Raw genomic sequence first — 27241 nt, 5'->3', positions numbered from 1 at the left:
TCGCTCTTCGATTTTTCTAAAATAGCAGACCTACAAGCTCGTAGCGCGCCACTCGGTGGCGCACTACGAGCTTGTAGATCTGCTATTTTTCAATAGCTAAAGCATAACATGATGCTAATACCAAAACGGGTTCCCGGTCAGAATGGGTTAAGGGAGATTATCATGAATATTACATTGAATCACAGCTTTTCAGATTATCATTGATAATTACATGTCTGAATAATTATTTCATCTAGGTTACAAAAGGTAAAAATTAAAAAAAACGTTTGCTCTGAAAGAATATATATTCAAAGATTTGTGAGGCATTTTTACGATTTTTTCAAAAATAGCAGACATACAAGCTTGTAGCGCGCCACTCGCTCGCTATATGAGCTTGTAGATCTGCTATTTTTCAACAGCTAAAGTACAACGTAATACTTAAACACCAAAAGGCGTTCCCGCCCAGAATGGGTTAAAGACCTTTCCCCCTACAGTCAAGTCCTCTTGGAGGTATCGGCTTTGGCCATAGATTATTATAACATGCCATCAGTGTCCTTGTCCCATTCTGACGGTGGAGGTGGAGGAGCTGCTCTGTGTTTCTTTTGCAAATCTGAGCCGGTTGCTGGAGGGTCATATGTGATGTCACCATTGCCAATACTGTGAACCTGTCATGGTACAATAAATTACTTCCGTCTTAAATGACTTTGCTCCGTGCCTGTGGTATTTTTTCTCAAATAGGGTGAGTTTCACTTATATAGGGCAAAATCATGTCAAACAACATATTAATCATAGAGTATTTTAAATACTTTAAAACATGGCTCGAGGGGGACTTTATGCGTGGCTGTGACGGTTCCCTATGTTGTGTGTGTGTGAATATAGTTGCTTTAGTAGGACTACTACTATGTGGTTGTGTGTAGTTGCTTTGCCCCTAATCATTTCTGTTCTCTGTCCAATAGGATTGGGGAGCAGAGCTTCTAATGATGATCAGCTCGCACCTGGGCCCGGGTGTCGACGCCCTATAAATGCCTGCTTCCCCAGTCCTGTTCTGTAACTGTTCCATCATGCACTCTTTTCAACATTTCTGTTAATGCATACAACACGCACACAATACATTTCATTTTTATTATAATAGATTTATTATAATAATTGAGTCAAATCATCTGGGAACCATTCCGGGGGTTTCCTTGTCCATGTGGTCAACACTACAGCCCGGTGAGTACAAAGCGATGTTTACTTCAGCGTACACACTTGTGTGCTCGGACTTTGGGAGATGGAGTTGATTTGTTTGATTATTGGAATTTGAATTTGTTAAGACATTTGGTTATTTTGCAATTTGATTAAGTTTGGTGCTAGTGGGGAGGTTTTTTCCTGGAATTTGTGCTTTCTAAAGTAGAAAAAAGGTTTGCCTGGTTGGTTTTGTCTTTTGTATGGTTATGAGTGTCCCTGTTAGGTGCGTTTAGCTTCTGCGTATATAACGTAGCTCGCTGGGTCTAGGCCGGGGGGTGGTTTAGGTGCAAGGTGTGGCTGTATAGCGGCTGTGCGTATGCACGGTCGCCTCGGGGGCACAGCTGAGAGGTGCATGCAGGCCTCCAGTTTCTGGTTGCCCTCCCTGCCTTTCGGTATCAGCTAGGCCTTTGCGGTGGCCTTCAGTGCATAAATACCTTCCGCAAACTGGCATGAAGACGGGTGGCGTTTAGCTTTGGGATTAAATAGTCTAGAGGGGCATTTGTAAAAAAAAAAAAGCGCACATGGCCAGGATGGTTACGCTAGAGGCCTTTTGTGGCTTGTCCTTCTGAAGAGCTGTTAATGCAAAGCACCAAAAGACCAACTAATTAAAATAGCAGTTTTATATATTTATAGCGTTTATTTAAACACAATTTTATTGTCACAACTAGATTTTTCATTCCTTGTTATTGACTGTAGGAATTGTTATGAGATCACTTGAAGTTTGCCCTCCAGCCGCAGCAACATGATAAGCACTCTGGCCTTCTCTGGTTTGTAGACATGGCTATGGTCCCTGAACAAGCTTTGGTACACCGCAGTGAAATGCTGACCTGAATTACGTTATCTATACACAATTAAGTTATCTATACACAAAGTGCTGCCCTCTTTCCACACAATAGTGTCACTGCTCTTTTGTCTGGGTGTTGTTTACAGGAAAGGCCTCGTACAAAAGCCATGGTCAAATTAACCCATTTTGACCTGACTTTCGAAATACCTACTATGTTTCTATATCGGTGGTGCTCAATATTTCATGTCAAGGACCCCAGAAACTATACAGTAATTGGCCACCGACCACCATCTGAAAATATGTAGTTCCAGGAACCCTTCAGAAGCAAAGATTTGAGTTAGAAATGTTCACGCTGAAAGAATATAATATATAGGCCTATTTGAAAATTTGTGCCACATTTTCGCGATTTTTGAAAATTAGCATACCTATACAAGCTTGTAGATCTGCTATTTTTCAATGGCTAAAGTATAACATAATGCTTAAAACACAAAGGGGTTCCCCCCCAGAATGGATTAAGCACATAAGAGGTATGACAAACATACAGTATTTTAAACCATACAAAAATACAAGTTTATGTACATTATGGGCACTATCAAAAGAAATGATAAAGGAAGTTTCTTTAATTGACTTTAGTAAGATGCAAAATAGAAAACAAGATCAAAGCATTCTCTATAAAAATAAAAGATCAAATCACTACAATTGATATTAACAATCATTGTGGGGCCGGGGGAATCAAAACCAATAATTCACACAACCTCTGCAGAATGGAAAAAACAAATGGCACAATCCAATTCCATTTAAATAGATGTATAGTCACTCTTATGGCTCCAGCCATTCAACAGAATGTACACATAGCAGCAACAGATATTCTATGGTCTTCGCAAACTTTGAACCAAAACCAAACAGTGAGAAAAGCCTCCTTTTTTGTTTAATACATTTACAGCAGTTATATAGGCTTTTATTCATAGGCTTCCCTTTTCATTGTAGAATAACGGGCATTCTATATAAATGTCAATTATGTCATTAAAAGCAAAAAGAAATACCTTTTGTACAGAGGGATATTCATTACAGGTGTTCAAACAACTAACACAAACATTAGATTTATTCCTGTCTTTGTATTCCAAGTTCCAACCACTGGACGTTGGACCTACTGGACTGGGCAAAGAATTATGTTTTGTCCCAAAATGGTCAATTTCACCATTCAATTCTGACCTGTTTTGAGTAAGACTCAAAATTATATAATTCGATACAAGATTGGTTACTTATAAGTTATAAGTTAACCCTCTATCTTCTCTCCCATTTTATAGACACTTTAACCCATTCTGACCTGAGATCAGATTCATACGAGGTTTCCACTGGACACACACTGGTCTGATTAACCCATTCTGACCTGAGATCAGATTCTAAAAATGTCAGTCGTTCTTCGATTTTTCAAAAAATAGCAGACCTACAAGCTCGTAGCGCGCCACTCGGTGGCGCGCTATGAGCTTGTAGATCTGCTATTTTTCAATAGCTAAAGCATAACATGATGCTGGAACACCAAAATGGGTGCCCGGTCAGAATGGGTTAAAATGTGTCATGAAAACGTCCATTTACAAAACAAGTATTATAGAAATATCAAATAGAAATGAAAGAAGATTCAATCAAATTAAATATATAGGCCTATATATATATATAAATTAAAATAGAACGGAGCCGAAGAGACAATTTAGCGGGAACAATTTTTTAGAAATAATATATGATTATTAGGGCTCACTTCATCCTGTCCGTGGATAGGAGGTACACTTTGTCCTTGCACACTTGAGCCTACTCTAAAACAGGGGCAAATAAAAAGCATTGGTTTCTCTTCACCATCCATCTACAGCAAGTAACAGAAAGTCAACACAAATACTCAAAGGTCACATATAGGCAGTACAGACATACACACACATTTGCATACATGTGCATACACACACACACACATACACCCCAAAAAACACTGAGCATCAATCGTTTTCACTCACTCATGTACTCACACTAACTAACCCATTCACTCACTCATGTACTCACACTAACTAACCCATTCGTACACTCAAGCAGGCATCATGCACCAGATACACACACAAGCACGTCCATCTGCACATTTGCGCATAATGACGGTTCAGCTCTACACCTGAATGGATCAGTCAGTTCAGGTCAGGGATACTTGTTTTTGGCAGCGATAAAGGGAGTGGGCGTGTCCATTCAGATGGTCTGGTATCCAGCGTGGCTCCTCTTCCTGCCAATAAGGTACGCTATGAGGACAATGAGCACCAGGCCGGCCAGCGCCGCTCCCACAATGATGGGGATCAGCATCTGGTCTTGATCCATCTGACACTCCTCCGCTGGAGGAGAGGAGAACGGAGCAGCGTTATAGAAACATTTACTTGAAGTTGTTCAGAGAAACATTTTTTTGCTGTGTGCTCTTTTTGTTGAGTGGTGCAACCATGCATTCCAAGGAACAGCAATGTTTGTGTTCAGTCCTATGTGTTCACCTATGTGGCCATGAGCACCAGTATATGACTATGAGTACCAGTAGGGGCGCTGTTGTGCCAGAAACGGAGAGAGAGATAGTATTAGTGCTGCACTGTTGCCTGCTAATGAGAGAGAGAGAGAGAGAGAGAGAGGAGGGGGGGGGAGTTGCATCACTCAGTTCACACGGGTGTGATTCTTTTTAACAACGCCCTGCAACACCCACTTTATTGAGTGCCTTGCTCAAGGGAATTTAGATTGTGAGAAAAGTATTATTAATATACACTTGCCTAGTCCATTACTTTCATGTTTTTCAGGTGCACTGAACCTGTGTCTGTCTAATCACAAGCCTGTCACAAGTAGGGTTGGGATTCGGAGCCGGTTCCATCGTTTTTTTTATTAACGGTTCCCCCAAACGGTTCTCATCAGTCGTCATTTAGCTCCGCTGTGTCTGTGCATGCATGCGTGCAGAGCCAAGTTACTGGGGTGACGTCACATGAGTGAGTAGAATCTTGTGACTGTAGGCGTATTTTAGATGTTTCCTCAATGTGGACGTGCAAGTTGCAACAACCTTTTCAGGAAACTATGGCATCACATTTATTGCACTTTGCGATGAGTGAGTGAGTGGGCGGATACACCACTGTTCTGTGCATTCAGCGAGCGGTCACCGCCGCGGAGCGAATGTGGTTAACAGAGAGGGAAATGACTCTGAGGCCGAGCACGCAAAGTGCAATAAATGCAATGCCATAGTTTCCTGCAAAGGTCGTTGCAACTTGCACCAGTTGCACGTCCACATTGAGGAAACATCTCAAAATCAATACGCCTACACGAGTCACGAGATTAATCTAGACACATCGTGTTTGAGAGCCTGCAGAAAGCCGTTCCACCACAGCCGGCGGGGGACGAGGATGATGCAAGGCTGGTTCACTTTCCCCAGGCTAGTAACGTTGGAAAATAAAAACTACTAACGTCTACAGAGCTTTTTATTAGGCTTATTGTACAACTGTTGTTAATGGTGTTAATTTAGAACGCCAATGACTCGACGTCTTTCTGTCTGAATCACGTTAACTATAGAGCCATGAATTAAAGAAATCTATTTGTCTGCACTTATTTTTACAACAAGCAACTCAATTTGGCTCTAAATGAATCGCGCAACTGTTGAGAGCCCAGCCTTTAGGTGCATATATACCTCCATACATTGATTACTTTATAAACAGTTTGCAGAAAAAAGCACAGGAACGTAGCCTACAGTTCAATAAAAAATAATATTAAATTAATCTGAACATTAAAGACACAACATTTGTCTTTATGAGTTTAAATAATAGTGCCAACTCATAATTGTAAAGTGCAAATACAATAATTTAATTTGTGTTTATTAAGTACTTGGTTAGGTTAGTTATAATATATGTCAGAAAAAAGGGGGAAAAAAAAGGAACCGTTAAGGGAACCGGAACCGTTAAAATCCTAACAAATCCAAACCTAGTCACAAGGCGACTCACTGTGTTAACCCTAGTAACATTCATTGGCAGCCACTCAAAGTGGGAAAAATAGATACAGACTAAACTAAATGGTGGGAAAAGAGATGTATTAGTCCGACAGCCTACAGGCTTCTTTTGTTTATAGTGGGAAATTTGCTATATAGTCTTTTTTTATTGGCCTAAAATATTGTCTATATACAGAAATTCATGAATCCACTTGCTGACCAGCTGTCGGTATTGGGCAGTTTTTTATAGGGGTTTCTTGTGACCCTACCATTAACATCCTATATAAGGTTAATATGTGACCTTACCGTTAACATCCTATATAAGGTTAATATGTGACCCTACCATTAACATCCTATATAAGGTTAATATGTGACCCTACCATTAACATCCTTAACATCCTATATAAGGTTAATATGTGACCTTACCGTTAACATCCTATATAAGGTTAATATGTGACCTTACCATTAACATCCTTAACATCCTATATAAGGTTAATATGTGACCTTACCATTAACATCCTATATAAGGTTAATATGTGACCTTACCGTTAACATCCTATATAAGGTTAATATGTGACCTTACCATTAACATCCTATATAAGGTTAATATGTGACCTTACCATTAACATCCTTAACATCCTATATAAGGTTAATATGTGACCTTACCGTTAACATCCTATATAAGGTTAATATGTGACCTTACCATTAACATCCTTAACATCCTATATAAGGTTAATATGTGACCTTACCATTAACATCCTATATAAGGTTAATATGTGACCCTACCATTAACATCCTATATAAGGTTAATATGTGACCCTACCATTAACATCCTTAACATCCTATATAAGGTTAATATGTGACCTTACCATTAACATCCTATATAAGGTTAATATGTGACCTTACCGTTAACATCCTATATAAGGTTAATATGTGACCTTACCGTTAACATCCTATATAAGGTTAATATGTGACCCTAACATTAACATCCTTAACATCCTATATAAGGTTAATATGTGACCTTACCATTAACATCCTATATAAGGTTAATATGTGACCCTACCATTAACATCCTATATAAGGTTAATATGTGACCTTACCGTTAACATCCTATATAAGGTTAATATGTGACCCTACCATTAACATCCTATATAAGGTTAATATGTGACCCTACCATTAACATCCTTAACATCCTATATAAGGTTAATATGTGACCTTACCGTTAACATCCTATATAAGGTTAATATGTGACCTTACCGTTAACATCCTATATAAGGTTAATATGTGACCCTACCATTAACATCCTATATAAGGTTAATATGTGACCCTACCATTAACATCCTATATAAGGTTAATATGTGACCCTACCATTAACATCCTTAACATCCTATATAAGGTTAATATGTGACCTTACCGTTAACATCCTATATAAGGTTAATATGTGACCTTACCGTTAACATCCTATATAAGGTTAATATGTGACCTTACCATTAACATCCTATATAAGGTTAATATGTGACCCTACCATTAACATCCTTAACATCCTATATAAGGTTAATATGTGACCTTACCGTTAACATCCTATATAAGGTTAATATGTGACCTTACCGTTAACATCCTTAACATCCTATATAAGGTTAATATGTGACCTTACCGTTAACATCCTATATAAGGTTAATATGTGACCCTACCATTAACATCCTATATAAGGTTAATATGTGACCCTACCATTAACATCCTTAACATCCTATATAAGGTTAATATGTGACCTTACCGTTAACATCCTATATAAGGTTAATATGTGACCCTACCGTTAACATCCTATATAAGGTTAATATGTGACCTTACCATTAACATCCTTAACATCCTATATAAGGTTAATATGTGACCTTACCGTTAACATCCTATATAAGGTTAATATGTGACCTTACCATTAACATCCTATATAAGGTTAATATGTGACCTTACCGTTAACATCCTATATAAGGTTAATATGTGACCTTACCATTAACATCCTTAACATCCTATATAAGGTTAATATGTGACCCTACCATTAACATCCTTAACATCCTATATAAGGTTAATATGTGACCTTACCGTTAACATCCTATATAAGGTTAATATGTGACCTTACCGTTAACATCCTATATAAGGTTAATATGTGACCCTACCGTTAACATCCTATATAAGGTTAATATGTGACCTTACCATTAACATCCTTAACATCCTATATAAGGTTAATATGTGACCCTACCATTAACATCCTTAACATCCTATATAAGGTTAATATGTGACCTTACCGTTAACATCCTATATAAGGTTAATATGTGACCTTACCGTTAACATCCTATATAAGGTTAATATGTGACCCTACCGTTAACATCCTATATAAGGTTAATATGTGACCTTACCGTTAACATCCTATATAAGGTTAATATGTGACCCTACCATTAACATCCTATATAAGGTTAATATGTGACCCTACCATTAACATCCTTAACATCCTATATAAGGTTAATATGTGACCTTACCGTTAACATCCTATATAAGGTTAATATGTGACCTTACCGTTAACATCCTATATAAGGTTAATATGTGACCCTACCATTAACATCCTTAACATCCTATATAAGGTTAATATGTGACCTTACCGTTAACATCCTATATAAGGTTAATATGTGACCTTACCATTAACATCCTATATAAGGTTAATATGTGACCTTACCGTTAACATCCTATATAAGGTTAATATGTGACCTTACCATTAACATCCTTAACATCCTATATAAGGTTAATATGTGACCCTACCATTAACATCCTTAACATCCTATATAAGGTTAATATGTGACCTTACCGTTAACATCCTATATAAGGTTAATATGTGACCCTACCGTTAACATCCTATATAAGGTTAATATGTGACCCTACCATTAACATCCTATATAAGGTTAATATGTGACCCTACCATTAACATCCTATATAAGGTTAATATGTGACCCTACCATTAACATCCTATATAAGGTTAATATGTGACCCTACCATTAACATCCTTAACATCCTATATAAGGTTAATATGTGACCCTACCATTAACATCCTATATAAGGTTAATATGTGACCCTACCATTAACATCCTTAACATCCTATATAAGGTTAATATGTGACCCTACCATTAACATCCTATATAAGGTTAATATGTGACCCTACCATTAACATCCTTAACATCCTATATAAGGTTAATATGTGACCTTACCGTTAACATCCTATATAAGGTTAATATGTGACCTTACCGTTAACATCCTATATAAGGTTAATATGTGACCTTACCATTAACATCCTTAACATCCTATATAAGGTTAATATGTGACCTTACCGTTAACATCCTATATAAGGTTAATATGTGACCTTACCGTTAACATCCTATATAAGGTTAATATGTGACCTTACCGTTAACATCCTATATAAGGTTAATATGTGACCCTACCATTAACATCCTTAACATCCTATATAAGGTTAATATGTGACCTTACCGTTAACATCCTATATAAGGTTAATATGTGACCCTACCATTAACATCCTATATAAGGTTAATATGTGACCTTACCGTTAACATCCTATATAAGGTTAATATGTGACCTTACCGTTAACATCCTATATAAGGTTAATATGTGACCTTACCATTAACATCCTTAACATCCTATATAAGGTTAATATGTGACCTTACCATTAACATCCTATATAAGGTTAATATGTGACCCTACCATTAACATCCTATATAAGGTTAATATGTGACCTTACCGTTAACATCCTATATAAGGTTAATATGTGACCTTACCGTTAACATCCTATATAAGGTTAATATGTGACCCTACCATTAACATCCTATATAAGGTTAATATGTGACCCTACCATTAACATCCTATATAAGGTTAATATGTGACCTTACCGTTAACATCCTATATAAGGTTAATATGTGACCTTACCATTAACATCCTATATAAGGTTAATATGTGACCTTACCGTTAACATCCTATATAAGGTTAATATGTGACCTTACCGTTAACATCCTATATAAGGTTAATATGTGACCCTACCATTAACATCCTATATAAGGTTAATATGTGACCCTACCATTAACATCCTTAACATCCTATATAAGGTTAATATGTGACCCTACCATTAACATCCTTAACATCCTATATAAGGTTAATATGTGACCTTACCGTTAACATCCTATATAAGGTTAATATGTGACCTTACCATTAACATCCTTAACATCCTATATAAGGTTAATATGTGACCTTACCGTTAACATCCTATATAAGGTTAATATGTGACCTTACCATTAACATCCTTAACATCCTATATAAGGTTAATATGTGACCTTACCGTTAACATCCTATATAAGGTTAATATGTGACCTTACCGTTAACATCCTATATAAGGTTAATATGTGACCCTACCATTAACATCCTTAACATCCTATATAAGGTTAATATGTGACCTTACCGTTAACATCCTATATAAGGTTAATATGTGACCTTACCGTTAACATCCTATATAAGGTTAATATGTGACCTTACCATTAACATCCTATATAAGGTTAATATGTGACCCTACCATTAACATCCTTAACATCCTATATAAGGTTAATATGTGACCTTACCGTTAACATCCTATATAAGGTTAATATGTGACCTTACCGTTAACATCCTATATAAGGTTAATATGTGACCCTACCATTAACATCCTATATAAGGTTAATATGTGACCCTACCATTAACATCCTATATAAGGTTAATATGTGACCCTACCATTAACATCCTATATAAGGTTAATATGTGACCCTACCATTAACATCCTTAACATCCTATATAAGGTTAATATGTGACCTTACCGTTAACATCCTATATAAGGTTAATATGTGACCTTACCGTTAACATCCTATATAAGGTTAATATGTGACCCTACCATTAACATCCTTAACATCCTATATAAGGTTAATATGTGACCTTACCGTTAACATCCTATATAAGGTTAATATGTGACCTTACCATTAACATCCTTAACATCCTATATAAGGTTAATATGTGACCTTACCATTAACATCCTATATAAGGTTAATATGTGACCCTACCATTAACATCCTATATAAGGTTAATATGTGACCTTACCGTTAACATCCTATATAAGGTTAATATGTGACCTTACCGTTAACATCCTATATAAGGTTAATATGTGACCTTACCATTAACATCCTATATAAGGTTAATATGTGACCTTACCGTTAACATCCTATATAAGGTTAATATGTGACCTTACCATTAACATCCTATATAAGGTTAATATGTGACCTTACCGTTAACATCCTATATAAGGTTAATATGTGACCTTACCGTTAACATCCTATATAAGGTTAATATGTGACCCTACCATTAACATCCTTAACATCCTATATAAGGTTAATATGTGACCTTACCGTTAACATCCTATATAAGGTTAATATGTGACCTTACCGTTAACATCCTATATAAGGTTAATATGTGACCTTACCATTAACATCCTATATAAGGTTAATATGTGACCCTACCATTAACATCCTTAACATCCTATATAAGGTTAATATGTGACCTTACCGTTAACATCCTATATAAGGTTAATATGTGACCTTACCGTTAACATCCTATATAAGGTTAATATGTGACCCTACCATTAACATCCTATATAAGGTTAATATGTGACCCTACCATTAACATCCTATATAAGGTTAATATGTGACCCTACCATTAACATCCTATATAAGGTTAATATGTGACCCTACCATTAACATCCTTAACATCCTATATAAGGTTAATATGTGACCTTACCGTTAACATCCTATATAAGGTTAATATGTGACCTTACCGTTAACATCCTATATAAGGTTAATATGTGACCCTACCATTAACATCCTTAACATCCTATATAAGGTTAATATGTGACCCTACCATTAACATCCTATATAAGGTTAATATGTGACCCTACCATTAACATCCTATATAAGGTTAATATGTGACCCTACCATTAACATCCTTAACATCCTATATAAGGTTAATATGTGACCTTACCGTTAACATCCTATATAAGGTTAATATGTGACCTTACCGTTAACATCCTATATAAGGTTAATATGTGACCCTACCATTAACATCCTATATAAGGTTAATATGTGACCCTACCATTAACATCCTTAACATCCTATATAAGGTTAATATGTGACCCTACCGTTAACATCCTATATAAGGTTAATATGTGACCCTACCATTAACATCCTTAACATCCTATATAAGGTTAATATGTGACCTTACCGTTAACATCCTATATAAGGTTAATATGTGACCCTACCATTAACATCCTATATAAGGTTAATATGTGACCTTACCGTTAACATCCTATATAAGGTTAATATGTGACCTTACCATTAACATCCTATATAAGGTTAATATGTGACCTTACCGTTAACATCCTATATAAGGTTAATATGTGACCCTACCATTAACATCCTTAACATCCTATATAAGGTTAATATGTGACCTTACCGTTAACATCCTATATAAGGTTAATATGTGACCTTACCGTTAACATCCTATATAAGGTTAATATGTGACCCTACCATTAACATCCTATATAAGGTTAATATGTGACCCTACCATTAACATCCTTAACATCCTATATAAGGTTAATATGTGACCTTACCGTTAACATCCTATATAAGGTTAATATGTGACCCTACCATTAACATCCTATATAAGGTTAATATGTGACCCTACCATTAACATCCTTAACATCCTATATAAGTGAACAGATCTAATGAACAGATTTAAGACTTCCGGTGGACGATCTCTTCAAAATAAGAGTACCCTCTAGAGTATGAAAAAAAAGTTTCATTTGCACATTAAAACTACAAATTAAGCATTTAAATGATGCTATATGATGCTAGAAGACACACATTATGTTTCTGTGTAAAAATAAGTAATTCAATAATAATAATAGTAATAATAAAGTTATCTAAATGCATAAATGCTCATCACTGGAGTGCATGGACTTTATAAAGTGGACACTGGACAAAAGACGGCTCCGCGAGGCAACTATCTGGACATACCCACGCGTTCGGGGAGATGTCCTCTACCACACCCCAGTCTCCGCTAAGCGGGAGAGGTGTAAAATTCACAGCTGGAGCCCTTCTACTGGGGTCAATGCAAAAAAAAATACCGTTTCCGGACCCAGAATGGACACTGGACATAAGACGGCTCCGCGAGGCAACTATCTGGACATACCCACGCGTCCGGGGAGATGTCCTCTACCACCCCACAGTCTCCGCTAAGCGGGAGAGGTGTAAAATTCAGAGCAGCAGACCTTCTATTGGGGTCAACACTCAAAAAATTACCGTTTCCGGACCCAGACTGGACACTGGACAAAAGACGGCTCCGCGAGGCAACTATCTGGACATACCCACGCGTCCGGGGAGATGTCCTCTACCACACCCCACTCTCCGCTAAGCGGGTGAGGTGTAAAATTCACAGCAGCAGAGCTTCTACTGGGGTCAATGCAAAGAAATGTACCGTTTCCGGACCCAGAATGGACACTGGACAAAAGACGGCTCCGCGAGGCAACTATCTGGACATACCCACGCGTCCGGGGAGATGTCCTCTACCACCCCACAGTCTCCGCTAAGCGGGAGAGGTGTAAAATTCACAGCTGGAGCCCTTCTACTGGGGTCAATGCAAAGAAATGTACCGTTTCCGGACCCAGAATGGACACTGGACAAAAGACGGCTCCGCGAGGCAACTATCTGGACATACCCAAGTGTTCAGGGAGATGTCCTGTACCACACCCCAGTCTTCGCTAAGCGGGAGAGGTGTAAAATTCACAGCTGGAGCCCTTCTACTGGGGTCAATGCAAAGAAATGTACCGTTTCCGGACCCAGAATGGACACTGGACAAAAGACGGCTCCGCGAGGCAACTATCTGGACATACCCACGCGTTCGGGGAGATGTCCTCTACCACCCCACAGTCTCCGCTAAGCGGGAGAGGTGTAAAATTCACAGCTGGAGCCCTTCTACTGGGGTCAATGCAAAGAAATGTACCGTTTCCGGACCCAGAATGGACACTGGACAAAAGACGGCTCCGCGAGGCAACTATCTGGACATACCCAAGTGTTCAGGGAGATGTCCTGTACCACACCCCAGTCTTCGCTAAGCGGGAGAGGTGTAAAATTCACAGCTGGAGCCCTTCTACTGGGGTCAATGCAAAGAAATGTACCGTTTCCGGACCCAGAATGGACACTGGACAAAAGACGGCTCCGCGAGGCAACTATCTGGACATACCCACGCGTTCGGGGAGATGTCCTCTACCACCCCACAGTCTCCGCTAAGCGGGAGAGGTGTAAAATTCACAGCTGGAGCCCTTCTACTGGGGTCAATGCAAAAAAGATGACCGTTTCCGGACCCAGAATGGACACTGGACAAAAGACGGCTCCGCGAGGCAACTATCTGGACATACCCACGTGTTCGGGGAGATGTCCTGTACCACACCCCAGTCTCCGCTAAGCGGGAGAGGTGTAAAATTCACAGCTGGAGCCCTTCTACTGGGGTCACTGCAAAAGAATGTACCGTTTCCGGACCCAGAATGGACACTGGACAAAAGACGGCTCCGCGAGGCAACTATCTGGACATACCCACGCGTCCGGGGAGATGTCCTCTACCACCCCACAGTCTCCGCTAAGCGGGAGAGGTGTAAAATTCACAGCAGCAGAGCTTCTACTGGGGTCAATGCAAAAAAATGTACCGTTTCCGGACCCAGACTGGACACTGGACAAAAGACGGCTCCGCGAGGCAACTATCTGGACATACCCACGCGTCCGGGGAGATGTCCTCTACCACCCCACAGTCTCCGCTAAGCGGGAGAGGTGTAAAATTCAGAGCAGCAGACCTTCTATTGGGGTCAACACTCAAAAAATTACCGTTTCCGGACCCAGACTGGACACTGGACAAAAGACGGCTCCGCGAGGCAACTATCTGGACATACCCACGCGTCCGGGGAGATGTCCTCTACCACACCCCACTCTCCGCTAAGCGGGAGAGGTGTAAAATTCACAGCAGCAGAGCTTCTACTGGGGTCAATGCAAAGAAATGTACCGTTTCCGGACCCAGAATGGACACTGGACAAAAGACGGCTCCGCGAGGCAACTATCTGGACATACCCACGCGTTCGGGGGGATGTCCTCTACCACCCCACAGTCTCCGCTAAGCGGGAGAGGTGTAAAATTCACAGCTGGAGCCCTTCTACTGGGGTCAATGCAAAGAAATGTACCGTTTCCGGACCCAGAATGGACACTGGACAAAAGACGGCTCCGCGAGGCAACTATCTGGACATACCCAAGTGTTCAGGGAGATGTCCTGTACCACACCCCAGTCTTCGCTAAGCAGGAGAGGTGTAAAATTCACAGCTGGAGCCCTTCTACTGGGGTCAATGCAAAGAAATGTACCGTTTCCGGACCCAGAATGGACACTGGACAAAAGACGGCTCCGCGAGGCAACTATCTGGACATACCCACGCGTTCGGGGAGATGTCCTCTACCACCCCACAGTCTCCGCTAAGCGGGAGAGGTGTAAAATTCACAGCTGGAGCCCTTCTACTGGGGTCAATGCAAAGAAATGTACCGTTTCCGGACCCAGAATGGACACTGGACAAAAGACGGCTCCGCGAGGCAACTATCTGGACATACCCAAGTGTTCAGGGAGATGTCCTGTACCACACCCCAGTCTTCGCTAAGCGGGAGAGGTGTAAAATTCACAGCTGGAGCCCTTCTACTGGGGTCAATGCAAAGAAATGTACCGTTTCCGGACCCAGAATGGACACTGGACAAAAGACGGCTCCGCGAGGCAACTATCTGGACATACCCACGCGTTCGGGGAGATGTCCTCTACCACCCCACAGTCTCCGCTAAGCGGGAGAGGTGTAAAATTCACAGCTGGAGCCCTTCTACTGGGGTCAATGCAAAAAAGATGACCGTTTCCGGACCCAGAATGGACACTGGACAAAAGACGGCTCCGCGAGGCAACTATCTGGACATACCCACGTGTTCGGGGAGATGTCCTGTACCACACCCCAGTCTCCGCTAAGCGGGAGAGGTGTAAAATTCACAGCTGGAGCCCTTCTACTGGGGTCACTGCAAAAGAATGTCTCCGCTAAGCGGGGCCTGTGGGGTGGTAGAGGACATCTTCCCGAACGCGTGGGTATGTCCAGATAGTTGCCTCGCGGAGGCCTCTTTGTCCAGTGTCCATTCTTGGTCCGGAAACGGTAATTTTTTTTGCATTGACCCCAGTAGAAGCTCTGCTGCTGTGAATTTTACACCTCTCCCGCTTAGCGGAGCCTGTGGGGTGGTAGAGGACATCTTCCCGAACGCGTGGGTATGTCCAGATAGTTGCCTCGCGGAGCCGTCTTTTGTCCAGTGTCCATTCTGGGTCCGGAAACGGTAATTTTTTTTGCATTGACCCCAGTAGAAGCTCTGCTGCTCTGAATTTTACACCTCTCCCGCTTAGCGGAGACTGTGGGGTGGTAGAGGACATCTCCCCGGACGCGTGGGTATGTCCAGATAGTTGCCTCGCGGAGGCCTCTTTGTCCAGTGTCCAGTCTGGGTCCGGAAACGGTAATTTTTTTTGCATTGACCCCAGTAGAAGCTCTGCTGCTCTGAATTTTACACCTCTCCCGCTTAGCGGAGACTGTGGGGTGGTAGAGGACATCTCCCCGGACGCGTGGGTATGTCCAGATAGTTGCCTCGCGGAGGCCTCTTTGTCCAGTGTCCATTCTGGGTCTGGAAACGGCACTTTTTTGAGTGTTGACCCCAATAGAAGGTCTGCTGCTCTGAATTTTACACCTCTCCCGCTTAGCGGAGACTGTGGGGTGGTAGAGGACATCTCCCCGGACGCGTGGGTATGTCCAGATAGTTGCCTCGCGGAGGCCTCTTTGTCCAGTGTCCAGTCTGGGTCCGGAAACGGTAATTTTTTTTGCATTGACCCCAGTAGAAGCTCTGCTGCTCTGAATTTTACACCTCTCCCGCTTAGCGGAGACTGTGGGGTGGTAGAGGACATCTCCCTGGACGCGTGGGTATGTCCAGATAGTTGCCTCGCGGAGGCCTCTTTGTCCAGTGTCCAGTCTGGGTCCGGAAACGGTAATTTTTTTTGCATTGACCCCAGTAGAAGCTCTGCTGCTCTGAATTTTACACCTCTCCCGCTTAGCGGAGACTGTGGGGTGGTAGAGGACATCTCCCCGGACGCGTGGGTATGTCCAGATAGTTGCCTCGCGGAGGCCTCTTTGTCCAGTGTCCAGTCTGGGTCCGGAAACGGTAATTTTTTTTGCATTGACCCCAGTAGAAGCTCTGCTGCTCTGAATTTTACACCTCTCCCGCTTAGCGGAGACTGTGGGGTGGTAGAGGACATCTCCCCGGACGCGTGGGTATGTCCAGATTGTTGCCTCGCGGAGGCCTCTTTGTCCAGTGTCCATTCTGGGTCTGGAAACGGCACTTTTTTGAGTGTTGACCCCAATAGAAGGTCTGCTGCTCTGAATTTTACACCTCTCCCGCTTAGCGGAGACTGTGGGGTGGTAGAGGACATCTCCCCGGACGCGTGGGTATGTCCAGATAGTTGCCTCGCGGAGGCCTCTTTGTCCAGTGTCCAGTCTGGGTCCGGAAACGGTAATTTTTTTTGCATTGACCCCAGTAGAAGCTCTGCTGCTCTGAATTTTACACCTCTCCCGCTTAGCGGAGACTGTGGGGTGGTAGAGGACATCTCCCCGGACGCGTGGGTATGTCCAGATAGTTGCCTCGCGGAGGCCTCTTTGTCCAGTGTCCATTCTGGGTCTGGAAACGGCACTTTTTTGAGTGTTGACCCCAATAGAAGGTCTGCTGCTCTGAATTTTACACCTCTCCCGCTTAGCGGAGACTGTGGGGTGGTAGAGGACATCTCCCCGGACGCGTGGGTATGTCCAGATAGTTGTCTCGCGGAGGCCTCTTTGTCCAGTGTCCATTCTGGGTCCGGAAACGGTACATTTTTTTGCATTGACCCCAGTAGAAGCTCTGCTGCTGTGAATTTTACACCTCTCCCGCTTAGCGGAGACTGTGGGGTGGTAGAGGACATCTCCCCGGACGCGTGGGTATGTCCAGATAGTTGCCTCGCGGAGCCGTCTTTTGTCCAGTGTCCACTTTATAAAGTCCATGCACTCCAGTGAATAGCATTTATCCATTTAGATAACTTTTTTATGTTATTTAATTACTTATTTTTACACAGAAACATAATGTGTGTCTTTACAATAACTGTAATGTAATAATAATACTAATAATGTAATGTAAAAATTATTTAATTAACGAATTAAATAACCTTATTTTATTCTGAAAGCAACCGGATGTCTTAAATCTGCTAGCTCTCAGACCGGAAGTTCTAAATCTGCTCATAAGACGGAGCCGTTAATATGTGACCTTACCGTTAACATCCTATATAAGGTTAATATGTGACCTTACCGTTAACATCCTATATAAGGTTAATATGTGACCTTACCATTAACATCCTTAACATCCTATATAAGGTTAATATGTGACCTTACCATTAACATCCTATATAAGGTTAATATGTGACCTTACCATTAACATCCTATATAAGGTTAATATGTGACCTTACCATTAACATCCTTAACATCCTATATAAGGTTAATATGTGACCTTACCATTAACATCCTATATAAGGTTAATATGTGACCCTACCATTAACATCCTATATAAGGTTAATATGTGACCTTACCGTTAACATCCTATATAAGGTTAATATGTGACCTTACCGTTAACATCCTATATAAGGTTAATATGTGACCCTACCATTAACATCCTATATAAGGTTAATATGTGACCCTACCATTAACATCCTTAACATCCTATATAAGGTTAATATGTGACCTTACCGTTAACATCCTATATAAGGTTAATATGTGACCTTACCATTAACATCCTATATAAGGTTAATATGTGACCCTACCATTAACATCCTATATAAGGTTAATATGTGACCTTACCATTAACATCCTATATAAGGTTAATATGTGACCCTACCATTAACATCCTATATAAGGTTAATATGTGACCCTACCATTAACATCCTTAACATCCTATATAAGGTTAATATGTGACCTTACCGTTAACATCCTATATAAGGTTAATATGTGACCCTACCATTATGGTAGCGTCACATATTAACCTTTTATATAGGATGTTAATGGTAAGGTCACAAGAAAGACCTATAAAACAAATTGCTCAATACTGACAGCTGGTCAGCAAGTGGATTCATGAATGTATGTAGACAATATTTTAGGCCAATACAAAAAAGACTATATACCAAATTTCCCACCTGTCCACCGGACTACATTAGAGGTGAGAGAGGATGGCAGATCTTACCTGTAGCAAACTGATTTGTAGTGACCCCAAAAGGCTGGACTTGCAGTCGGAAGGTGTTGAGAGAGAATGCGGCGGCCACAGCCAGAGTCTGCTCTGCGCTGCACATGTAGGAACGGCCCAACGCGCTCGCCATGTAGTCCAGACTGTTGTTACTGGCTAGGAGTGGAGCTGGGAAAAGGGGAGGAGGGAGAGTGATCAGGGGTCAGGACTCGTTGTTGTTGTAATGCAGTCCAATAAGACACCATGTAGCTCAGGTTTATATTATAGACACATGATGGTAGATTACCAGTCATATCAGGCCAACCAGCAACCAGAGCGATGCCACTCAGGTGGTACCGTTTGGCTGTGGTGTTCTGAAGATGAAACGCCATGAGGAAGGAAGGGGGACATCAAAACACTGATTAACCCATTCTGACCTGAGATCAGATTCTAAAAATGTCTTCTACATCCTGACAGTTTTCTGAAAAAGCTATGTTTCTATGTCAGTCGTTCTTCGATTTAAAAAAAATAGCAGACCTACAAGCTCGTAGCGCGCCACTCGGTGGCGCGCTATGAGCTTGTAGATCTGCTATTTTTCAATGGCTAAAGCATAACATAATGCTAACACCAAAAGGGGTTCCCACACACACACACACACACACACACACACACACAGCTAACCTTACCAGAGTGAAGGTAAGCGTAAGGTTAGTGGCCGTGTCCTGCATTAGCACTAAGGCTGCACTGCTGGGACCACATGATCCTGTAGTAGTTGTCAGATTAGGATGCAGGTTCACAATCTCCTGCACAGTCTGGCGATGGAGAGAGAGAGAGAGAACTATTACAATCTGGGAATCCATTGGCAAAACAAAGGAAAAACAGCACCCTCTTTTTCTGTCTTAGAGCTTACTGTAGTCTGTACACCACTCTACACTGCCCACTTGTGGTCAAGCTACAAAAAAGCAAGTATTCAGAATCTTCAAGTAGCTATAATGATGCCATGATTATTGTACTCAAAAAGCCTAGATGGTGCAGTGACCCTAACCCTAGTATTCATGATTCATGTGTCGCTTGGATGAGTCTGAATAGCATCACCGTCAGTATTAATAACCCTGTCAAAAGCTGCACTAGATACTCACTCCTCTAGCCTTAGAAGACATTGGCTTAAAAGCCTTATTTATAACTGTCACAAATGCCTGTCTAACATGTATTTTGTATGTTTCTCTATGGACCCTGAGTCTGCAATAAAGGCATTCATTCCTTCTTAAGGCTCATACATAGTCTGGATTTTCGGTGGTGAGGTGACCACCGAACTACAACATGACGTCACGAGCCGCGGTGAAGAGAAAACCACCGCCACCGCTCCAGCCCTTCTCTCTGTTTTTACTCACCACCGCTCAACGTTATTTCAGCTCCGGTGGTCAGCTCACCACCGGAGCGGTGGTCAGCTCACCACCGGAGCGGTGGTCACCTCACCACCGGAGCGGTGGTCACCTCACCACCGGAGCGGTGGTCACCTCACCACCGAAAAACGAGACTATGAATAGGCCTTTAGAGACAAAGATACAACCAGGTGCTCACTGGAGAGTCAATACTGTTAATAGTAGAAAGATGCTACTGGATTAGTCTGGATAAAACATCAGATAAAAAAAATGTTTATATAATTATAATACTTTTGGGGTATTACCTTATTCTGAGATATGGAGAAAAAAGACACATTAAACTGCAGTCCCATTTGGGCCAGGAGACATACTGTGCCATTGCTATTAGCTAATGTATATGTGCCCCGCTCAGGCTGTCCGGGAGGGGTAGGAACTGGGGCTGGCGCCGGGGTGGTTGTCACTGGAGGAGGAGGGGGTACCGTTGTACTGGTCTCATCCGCAGAGCAGACACTTTCTGAGGGACACAAAATGCAAATAATTACAAATCAGGCTGACTTAGGGCCGATTCATACGGCTATATTACCGCTGTTTCGGCGCTGTAGTGCCGAAATGATTTCGGCTCGTCAGAAATTTTCAGTAGCACCGAAGAGACGACTTTAGGACGGTACCCCCCTCCCCCCCCCCCCCCCCCCCTCCCCCCCCCCCCCCCCCCTCCCGAACCTCAAATGACGTCACATTATTCGGCTCTAAAATAGGAGTATGAATCGGCCAACTAAAAAAGCACCAACAGAGACACACACACTAGGACATTCACTTCTAGTCATTTTTACTAGTTGCCTAGTTTACTATTCGACTGGTCGACTAATTGTTTAACTACCTATTATGTAAAAAGAAAAATGTTTTGTTTTGGATATAAATATTTGTACATTTAAAAAAACAACATTCAGAAACTGTGTACATTGGTGACTATAACTATAATCTACCATAAATAAGATCAAAGTGTGTGTCAGTCATACCATTAGGACTCCAATCCTCCCCCAGCATGTACGCCTCCATGGTCATATCAGAGAAGGTGACGGTGGTGGCAGTGCCCACTTGGACACTGGCAGAGCTTAGGCAGCGGTAGGTGGTGTTGACCCTCGCCCAAATCCCTACGGACGTCGACACCACCGTAACCACACCTAAGACGGGTCATAATTATAGCGGCATTGGTTACAAACCCATAATGCGGTGGCGCGGAACATGAGCTTACAGATATTGGATTTTTTATAAAGCCAGCTTAGCCCATTTAGGCCTGACGTCGAAATAAATAAAAAGGTCTTCTGAAAGAATATATGTTAAGTTTTCAAAGATTTGTGCCGCATTTTCACAATTATCTCGTATGAGCTTGTAGATCTGCTATTTTTCAATAGCTAAAGTATAACGTAATGCTTAAAACACCAAAAGGGGTTAGAGAAGCAGGTGGGTGTCTTTATAACATAATAATAATAATCATAATAATAATAATAATAATTACAGACTTACGGATACAAGTATATGGCACATCCATGTTTCTATTTTTTATCAATTTCAAAAACCTTGCGAGTACAAGAATACGTAAAACATGTACTACTCATTTAATTGCGTGTGACTTTGATGTCCTCACCAGAGTTGTTGGCCTGAGGGAAGATAGAAGAATCACTGAGGTTGTACTGGACTGTCAGGTTGGCCACAGTGTAGAGGCTCCCATTGGTGGAGAAGCCGAGCCCCAGAGAGTGACCTGCTCCGAACACGCCCACTAGCCATGGCGAACTGCCGTCGCTACCGCACGAGCTGCTCTCCGTGTCCACCGTGGTGGAGGCGGGGAGTGACACCGGTACAGTACTCTGAGAAGAGGTGGGAAAACTTTGTTGGTTCTGAAAGTCGGACATGATAGTGATGCACACTCGCTGTTGATGATATTGCATTTCACTTCTAAAAGTAGGCAATAGCACAGTGGTTTTCAAAGTGGGGGCCACCAGGGGTCGCCTTTGATTGATTGATTGATTGATAATTTTATTAGACAATTTTGATGCAAACAGTACAGGGTACAGTCAAGCACAGCATTGGTCCAAAAGGATGGCCTCTGGCCACTTTCACAGTCTTACATTTGTAATGGGGAATCAGAGAATAAGTTGTAGGATGGATGATATCATATGAAGTCACTGTTCGAAGGAAACCCGACTTTGTCCATTTCTGACGTAACCAAAGGCCTACTTCTTATATAGGCCTACTTTGTCCCCACACGTCTCAATATTTGCCATTGACAATGAACAGAGAAATTAGGTCAGCAAATCAGCTAACCAATCACAGGCAACAGGCATTCTAACCCCAGATAGATTAGCTGTTGTTATGCATCAGCTAATGGGGATGCTAATAAACTCTATAAACTGTAAACACACATGTTGTGATCGATGCACTGAGAGCTTATATTGGCTATTTTCTGGCAAAAAAACCCATTTTGCAATATGGGAGCCACAGCCATGACTGAGGCTATGGATGTTTGTTGAGGCCTTTGCATGAAAGGTTTGGAAACCCCTGCACTAAGACAGGGCACAACAAGAACTTTTAAAATACCGTGCCACTGGTGGAGTCATATGTGATGGAGAGGACAGCAGAAAGATCTGCTTTGATGCAGGTGGAGTTTCCATCCTTCACTTCTAGTGTAACAGCCTGGACGCAGCCTGCAGAAACATACAACATGTTGTGCACAAAATTACTTAACAGCCTCCATGACTGGATGCCAGGACATTTAATATAACACTGGGTAATAATATTAATATTACTATTATTAACCACACTGTCATTTATACTATTGACCAGCAGAGAGCCGTACAGAGCAACAAATTGAGACCAAAGACAAACAGAAACCCAACTCCTAGAAACTCAACCCCAAACTCATGCCTGTGTTTAAAGGTCTTCAAACAAGCAGCACCCTATAGCGTATGAATAGAGGAAGTCCTGCTATGTAGGCAGTAGGCCTAGACTTATGTCAGAGGTTCTAGAACTTTACCTGAGTAATGAAGAAGAATCATGGTTGTCAAATAAGTCAATAAAGTATCTTCCTCCCATCTCACCCCTCCTTTTCAAGCAAGGGTCAGACTGACATGATTACAAAACATTATTTACAACCTCGGCTTACTTTCCCTGGCACCACTACACTCCTAATGGCTATTAATACACCCCTGGAAGATGCCAAGTCACTCCTATGTTTGTGACTGTGTGTGAGAGAAAAACACCTTTACTTCATTACATGTGTACAATGGTCAAGGATGGTAAAGGGATTTATTTCAGCATTTCCAAAAGATCTACAAAGATGTTCAAGCAACCATTTTTATGCAATATGATTTACTATTTGTTATTAATATTCAGTCCCCTGGTCTGTTGTATCAGATGTTTCAGTAGCCCATAGGGGTTTACTGTATGAACCAGGCCAATTATACCCAGATGTTTACTGTATGAACCAGGCCAATTATACCCAGATGTTTACTGTATGAACCAGGCCAATTATACCCAGATGTTTACTGTATGAACCAGGCCAATTATACCCAGATGTTTACTGTATGAACCAGGCCAATTATACCCAGATGTTTACTGTATGAACCAGGCCAATTATACCCAGATGTTTACTGTATGAACCAGGCCAATTATACCCAGATGTTTACTGTATGAACCAGGCCAATTATACCCAGTGGTCTGGTTTACTGTATGAACCAGGCCAATTATACCCAGTGGTTCTCAAATATTCTCTTGTCAAGGACCCCCAAGGACTCCTGGAAGAACCGAGGTGGTCCATTCTGTGTCTCTTTTAAGCAGTAGTAGCCTAGCCCTAAGAAGAAGGCTATAGTCATCAGTAGCACCGCCAACTATACAGTAATCGGCACATGACAGCCTGCACAGCATAGCAGATGTAGCTTACTGATAACATTCAAATGGGGCAGTGCAGTGTGCATATTAGTCCACATGAAGCAATAAGTTGCAAACCTCACAACATTAGGCTAGTAATTGTAGGCTATTATGTTGTGGCTGATAATAATTTCCATTAAATTACTCAACCGGCAGGCTAAACATGGGAGCTAAAAACAATCTGTAATGACGTTTTAAAGTTTAAAATGTTTATATAGTTCAGTGCACCAAATATTACAATACAATATATATATATGCAATAAATATGTGCAAAGACTCTAACAAATAACAATCAAACAGTGAGCAAACAAAACGTGAATGAATCAGACGCTTCTCTGTTGGAAGCCGCAAGCATAAAGCATAAAGTCAAAAATATCCAAAACAATTGCAATACTATATAAACTAAAACCCTTTGTCAACAATAACTCTCTGCTCCCTCATACTCCAATACTTAACATATTGTGTGGAAGTATGGGGGATGCATATAAAACCAACATCAACTCCATCTTCCTGTTACAAAAAAGAAAGCCATAAGAATTGCTAATAAATCAGAATACCTAGCATCAACCAATCCACTCTTTATTAATAATAACACCCTAAAATTAGAAGATCTATATGAACACAGCGGTCATAATGTACAAGGCACACCATCATTTAGTTCCACCCTGCATGCAGGAGCTTTTCAAAGCTTTTGAGTCCAGATATGAACTCAGAGGGACAGGTGTGTTTATAAGAGCCAACACAAGGACCAACACAAAGGACAGGTGTGTTTATAAGGGCCAATAAAGGCCAACACAAAGGACAGGTGTGTTTATAAGGGCCAATAAAGACCAACACAAAGGACAGGTGTGTTTATGAGAGCCAACACAAGGACCAACACTATTTAAAAAATAACGTTTTTGCTACTCACCAAAACAAAGGCGGGTTGTGTCATTAGAACGCCTACTTTCCTTAGTGGGCGCACTCTGAGCCCCCCACCACACGTATATATAAACGGTACTTTTTGGCCAAAAGGGGATTTTGTTTCCACCGGGGAAAAGAATACTTTTAGTTACTCCAATGCGCCCTCTACCGATATTGCCCAGAGAACTGCCTCATAGAGCATATTTTTCCTCCGGTGAAAAAAAATCCCTTTCTGCCCAAAAAAATACCCATTTATACGTGTGTGGTGGGGGGACGGGGCCTCCGAGTGTGTACACTAAGGAAAGTAGGCTTTCTAATGACACAACCCGCCTTTGTTTTGGTGAGTAGCAAAAACGTTCTTTTTAAATACACTAAAGAGGAGAGGCTGGAGTTCCATGTGAGAGTAAAAAGCGAAAGTATAGCATAGCCAATGCACTAGGGCAGAATCATAGAAGCATTGGCTATGGACCAGAGCTAGCGTTGTGTATGGATAGATACACCACAATAGAGCCCCTCCCGTCCCGTCCCGTCCCAACATGCTGTGTCAGAGCCATGGGTCAGAGCCGAGGCTCACAGGGTGTTGATCTGGGCACAAAGCGACGCTGCGGTCACGTGAATGAAGCGCTCTTTGGGACAACAATGCGCGTCTCTGCCTGTCTGTCAGACAGACAGCAGTATGGCAGTGCCTCTCTTACAATAACACACAAAACAATTGGCCGACAGTTTTAATCCTTTCACTTAATTCGTGTTTACTGTCGAAAAAGAACATACAATTATTGCCTAAAACTTAAATTTAGGAAGAAGTATATCTCTTCCGTCTAGCTCGATCTCACCTGTCATATAGACTATACCTGCAACAAAGCCGCCACAATACACATACACTATAGGCTTTTCTGTAACGTCAAATGACATCGTGACGTGTAGGCCCTCGTCAAGGCCACCCTAGGGAATATAAGCTACATTGTGACGTCGTTTTGAAACATTAGCCCTACTACAATGACGTAACAGACACACACACACACACACACACACACACACACACAGTACACACAACACTCTTACACTCACCTAGAATCGGAAACCAGGCGATGAGTGCGAACAAAGAAAAGGAGCCCGTCATGTTTCAAATCCTTAATGTATTATTATTGATACAAAATAAAATATGGTAACAACGCAGGTAGACCAGCACAGAGTCAGAGTAGACGCACTTGACGCGTCGTTTCTCCCTCTGCCTGGGCCGTTATAAAATCTCAGTCGAATATGACAAAGTAAATATAACGGTTCTTCTCGCTTTGTTTGTTTTTATTCCGTCCCCCGCGGCCGCAGTTGTGGCTTGATTTAATTGAATTCTGGTCGTCTTCGTGGTCTCCGGCTGTGGAAGTGCATGCTGTCTAGTAGCAGATATATGATGGTTCATGTCCCGGATAGAAAGAATGTCCGAAGTCATGTGAACCAGTGGCTTTAGAAACACCCAGCACGGTCACGTGAGATCTGAACAGTGCTGTACTGTCAAAAAGCACAATGCTTTTATACAGACAAGATACCATGAAATGTTTGTATAAGTAGACACTCGTCAAACTGGTTAATGTACTGTGTAAACGTCTTTAATCTA

General features: G+C 41.4%; 1 protein-coding gene across 2 annotated transcripts; it reads right to left on the bottom strand.

The window, feature by feature from the left end:
• Nucleotides 1–2592: 2592 nt before the first annotated feature.
• Nucleotides 2593–27091, bottom strand: lamp1a (lysosomal associated membrane protein 1a). Of its 2 annotated transcripts, XR_013963945.1 has the most exons (10): nt 26698–27091; nt 23398–23504; nt 22448–22667; nt 21819–21983; nt 21108–21316; nt 20107–20232; nt 19728–19794; nt 19442–19609; nt 3516–4353; nt 2593–3444 (listed from the first exon to the last, which is right to left on the bottom strand). XR_013963945.1 is itself a non-coding variant. In XM_080761663.1 (9 exons), exons 1-9 carry the CDS (start codon nt 26747–26749, stop codon nt 4214–4216), a joined length of 1254 nt encoding a protein of 417 aa, XP_080617789.1. In that variant the 5' UTR covers nt 26750–27091; the 3' UTR covers nt 2593–4213. The 2 variants fall into 2 exon arrangements, 1 of the variants encoding a protein (XP_080617789.1); XM_080761663.1 differs by having other exon boundaries at nt 2593–4353.
• Between the last annotated feature and the right edge of the window lie 150 nt (nt 27092–27241).

This window comes from Protomyctophum bolini, assembly GCF_963924005.1.
Source record: "Protomyctophum bolini genome assembly, chromosome: 1".
Taxonomy (NCBI): domain Eukaryota; kingdom Metazoa; phylum Chordata; class Actinopteri; order Myctophiformes; family Myctophidae; genus Protomyctophum; species Protomyctophum bolini.
Note: the sequence above shows the minus strand (reverse complement) of the source record. Positions and strands in the feature narration are given on the sequence as shown.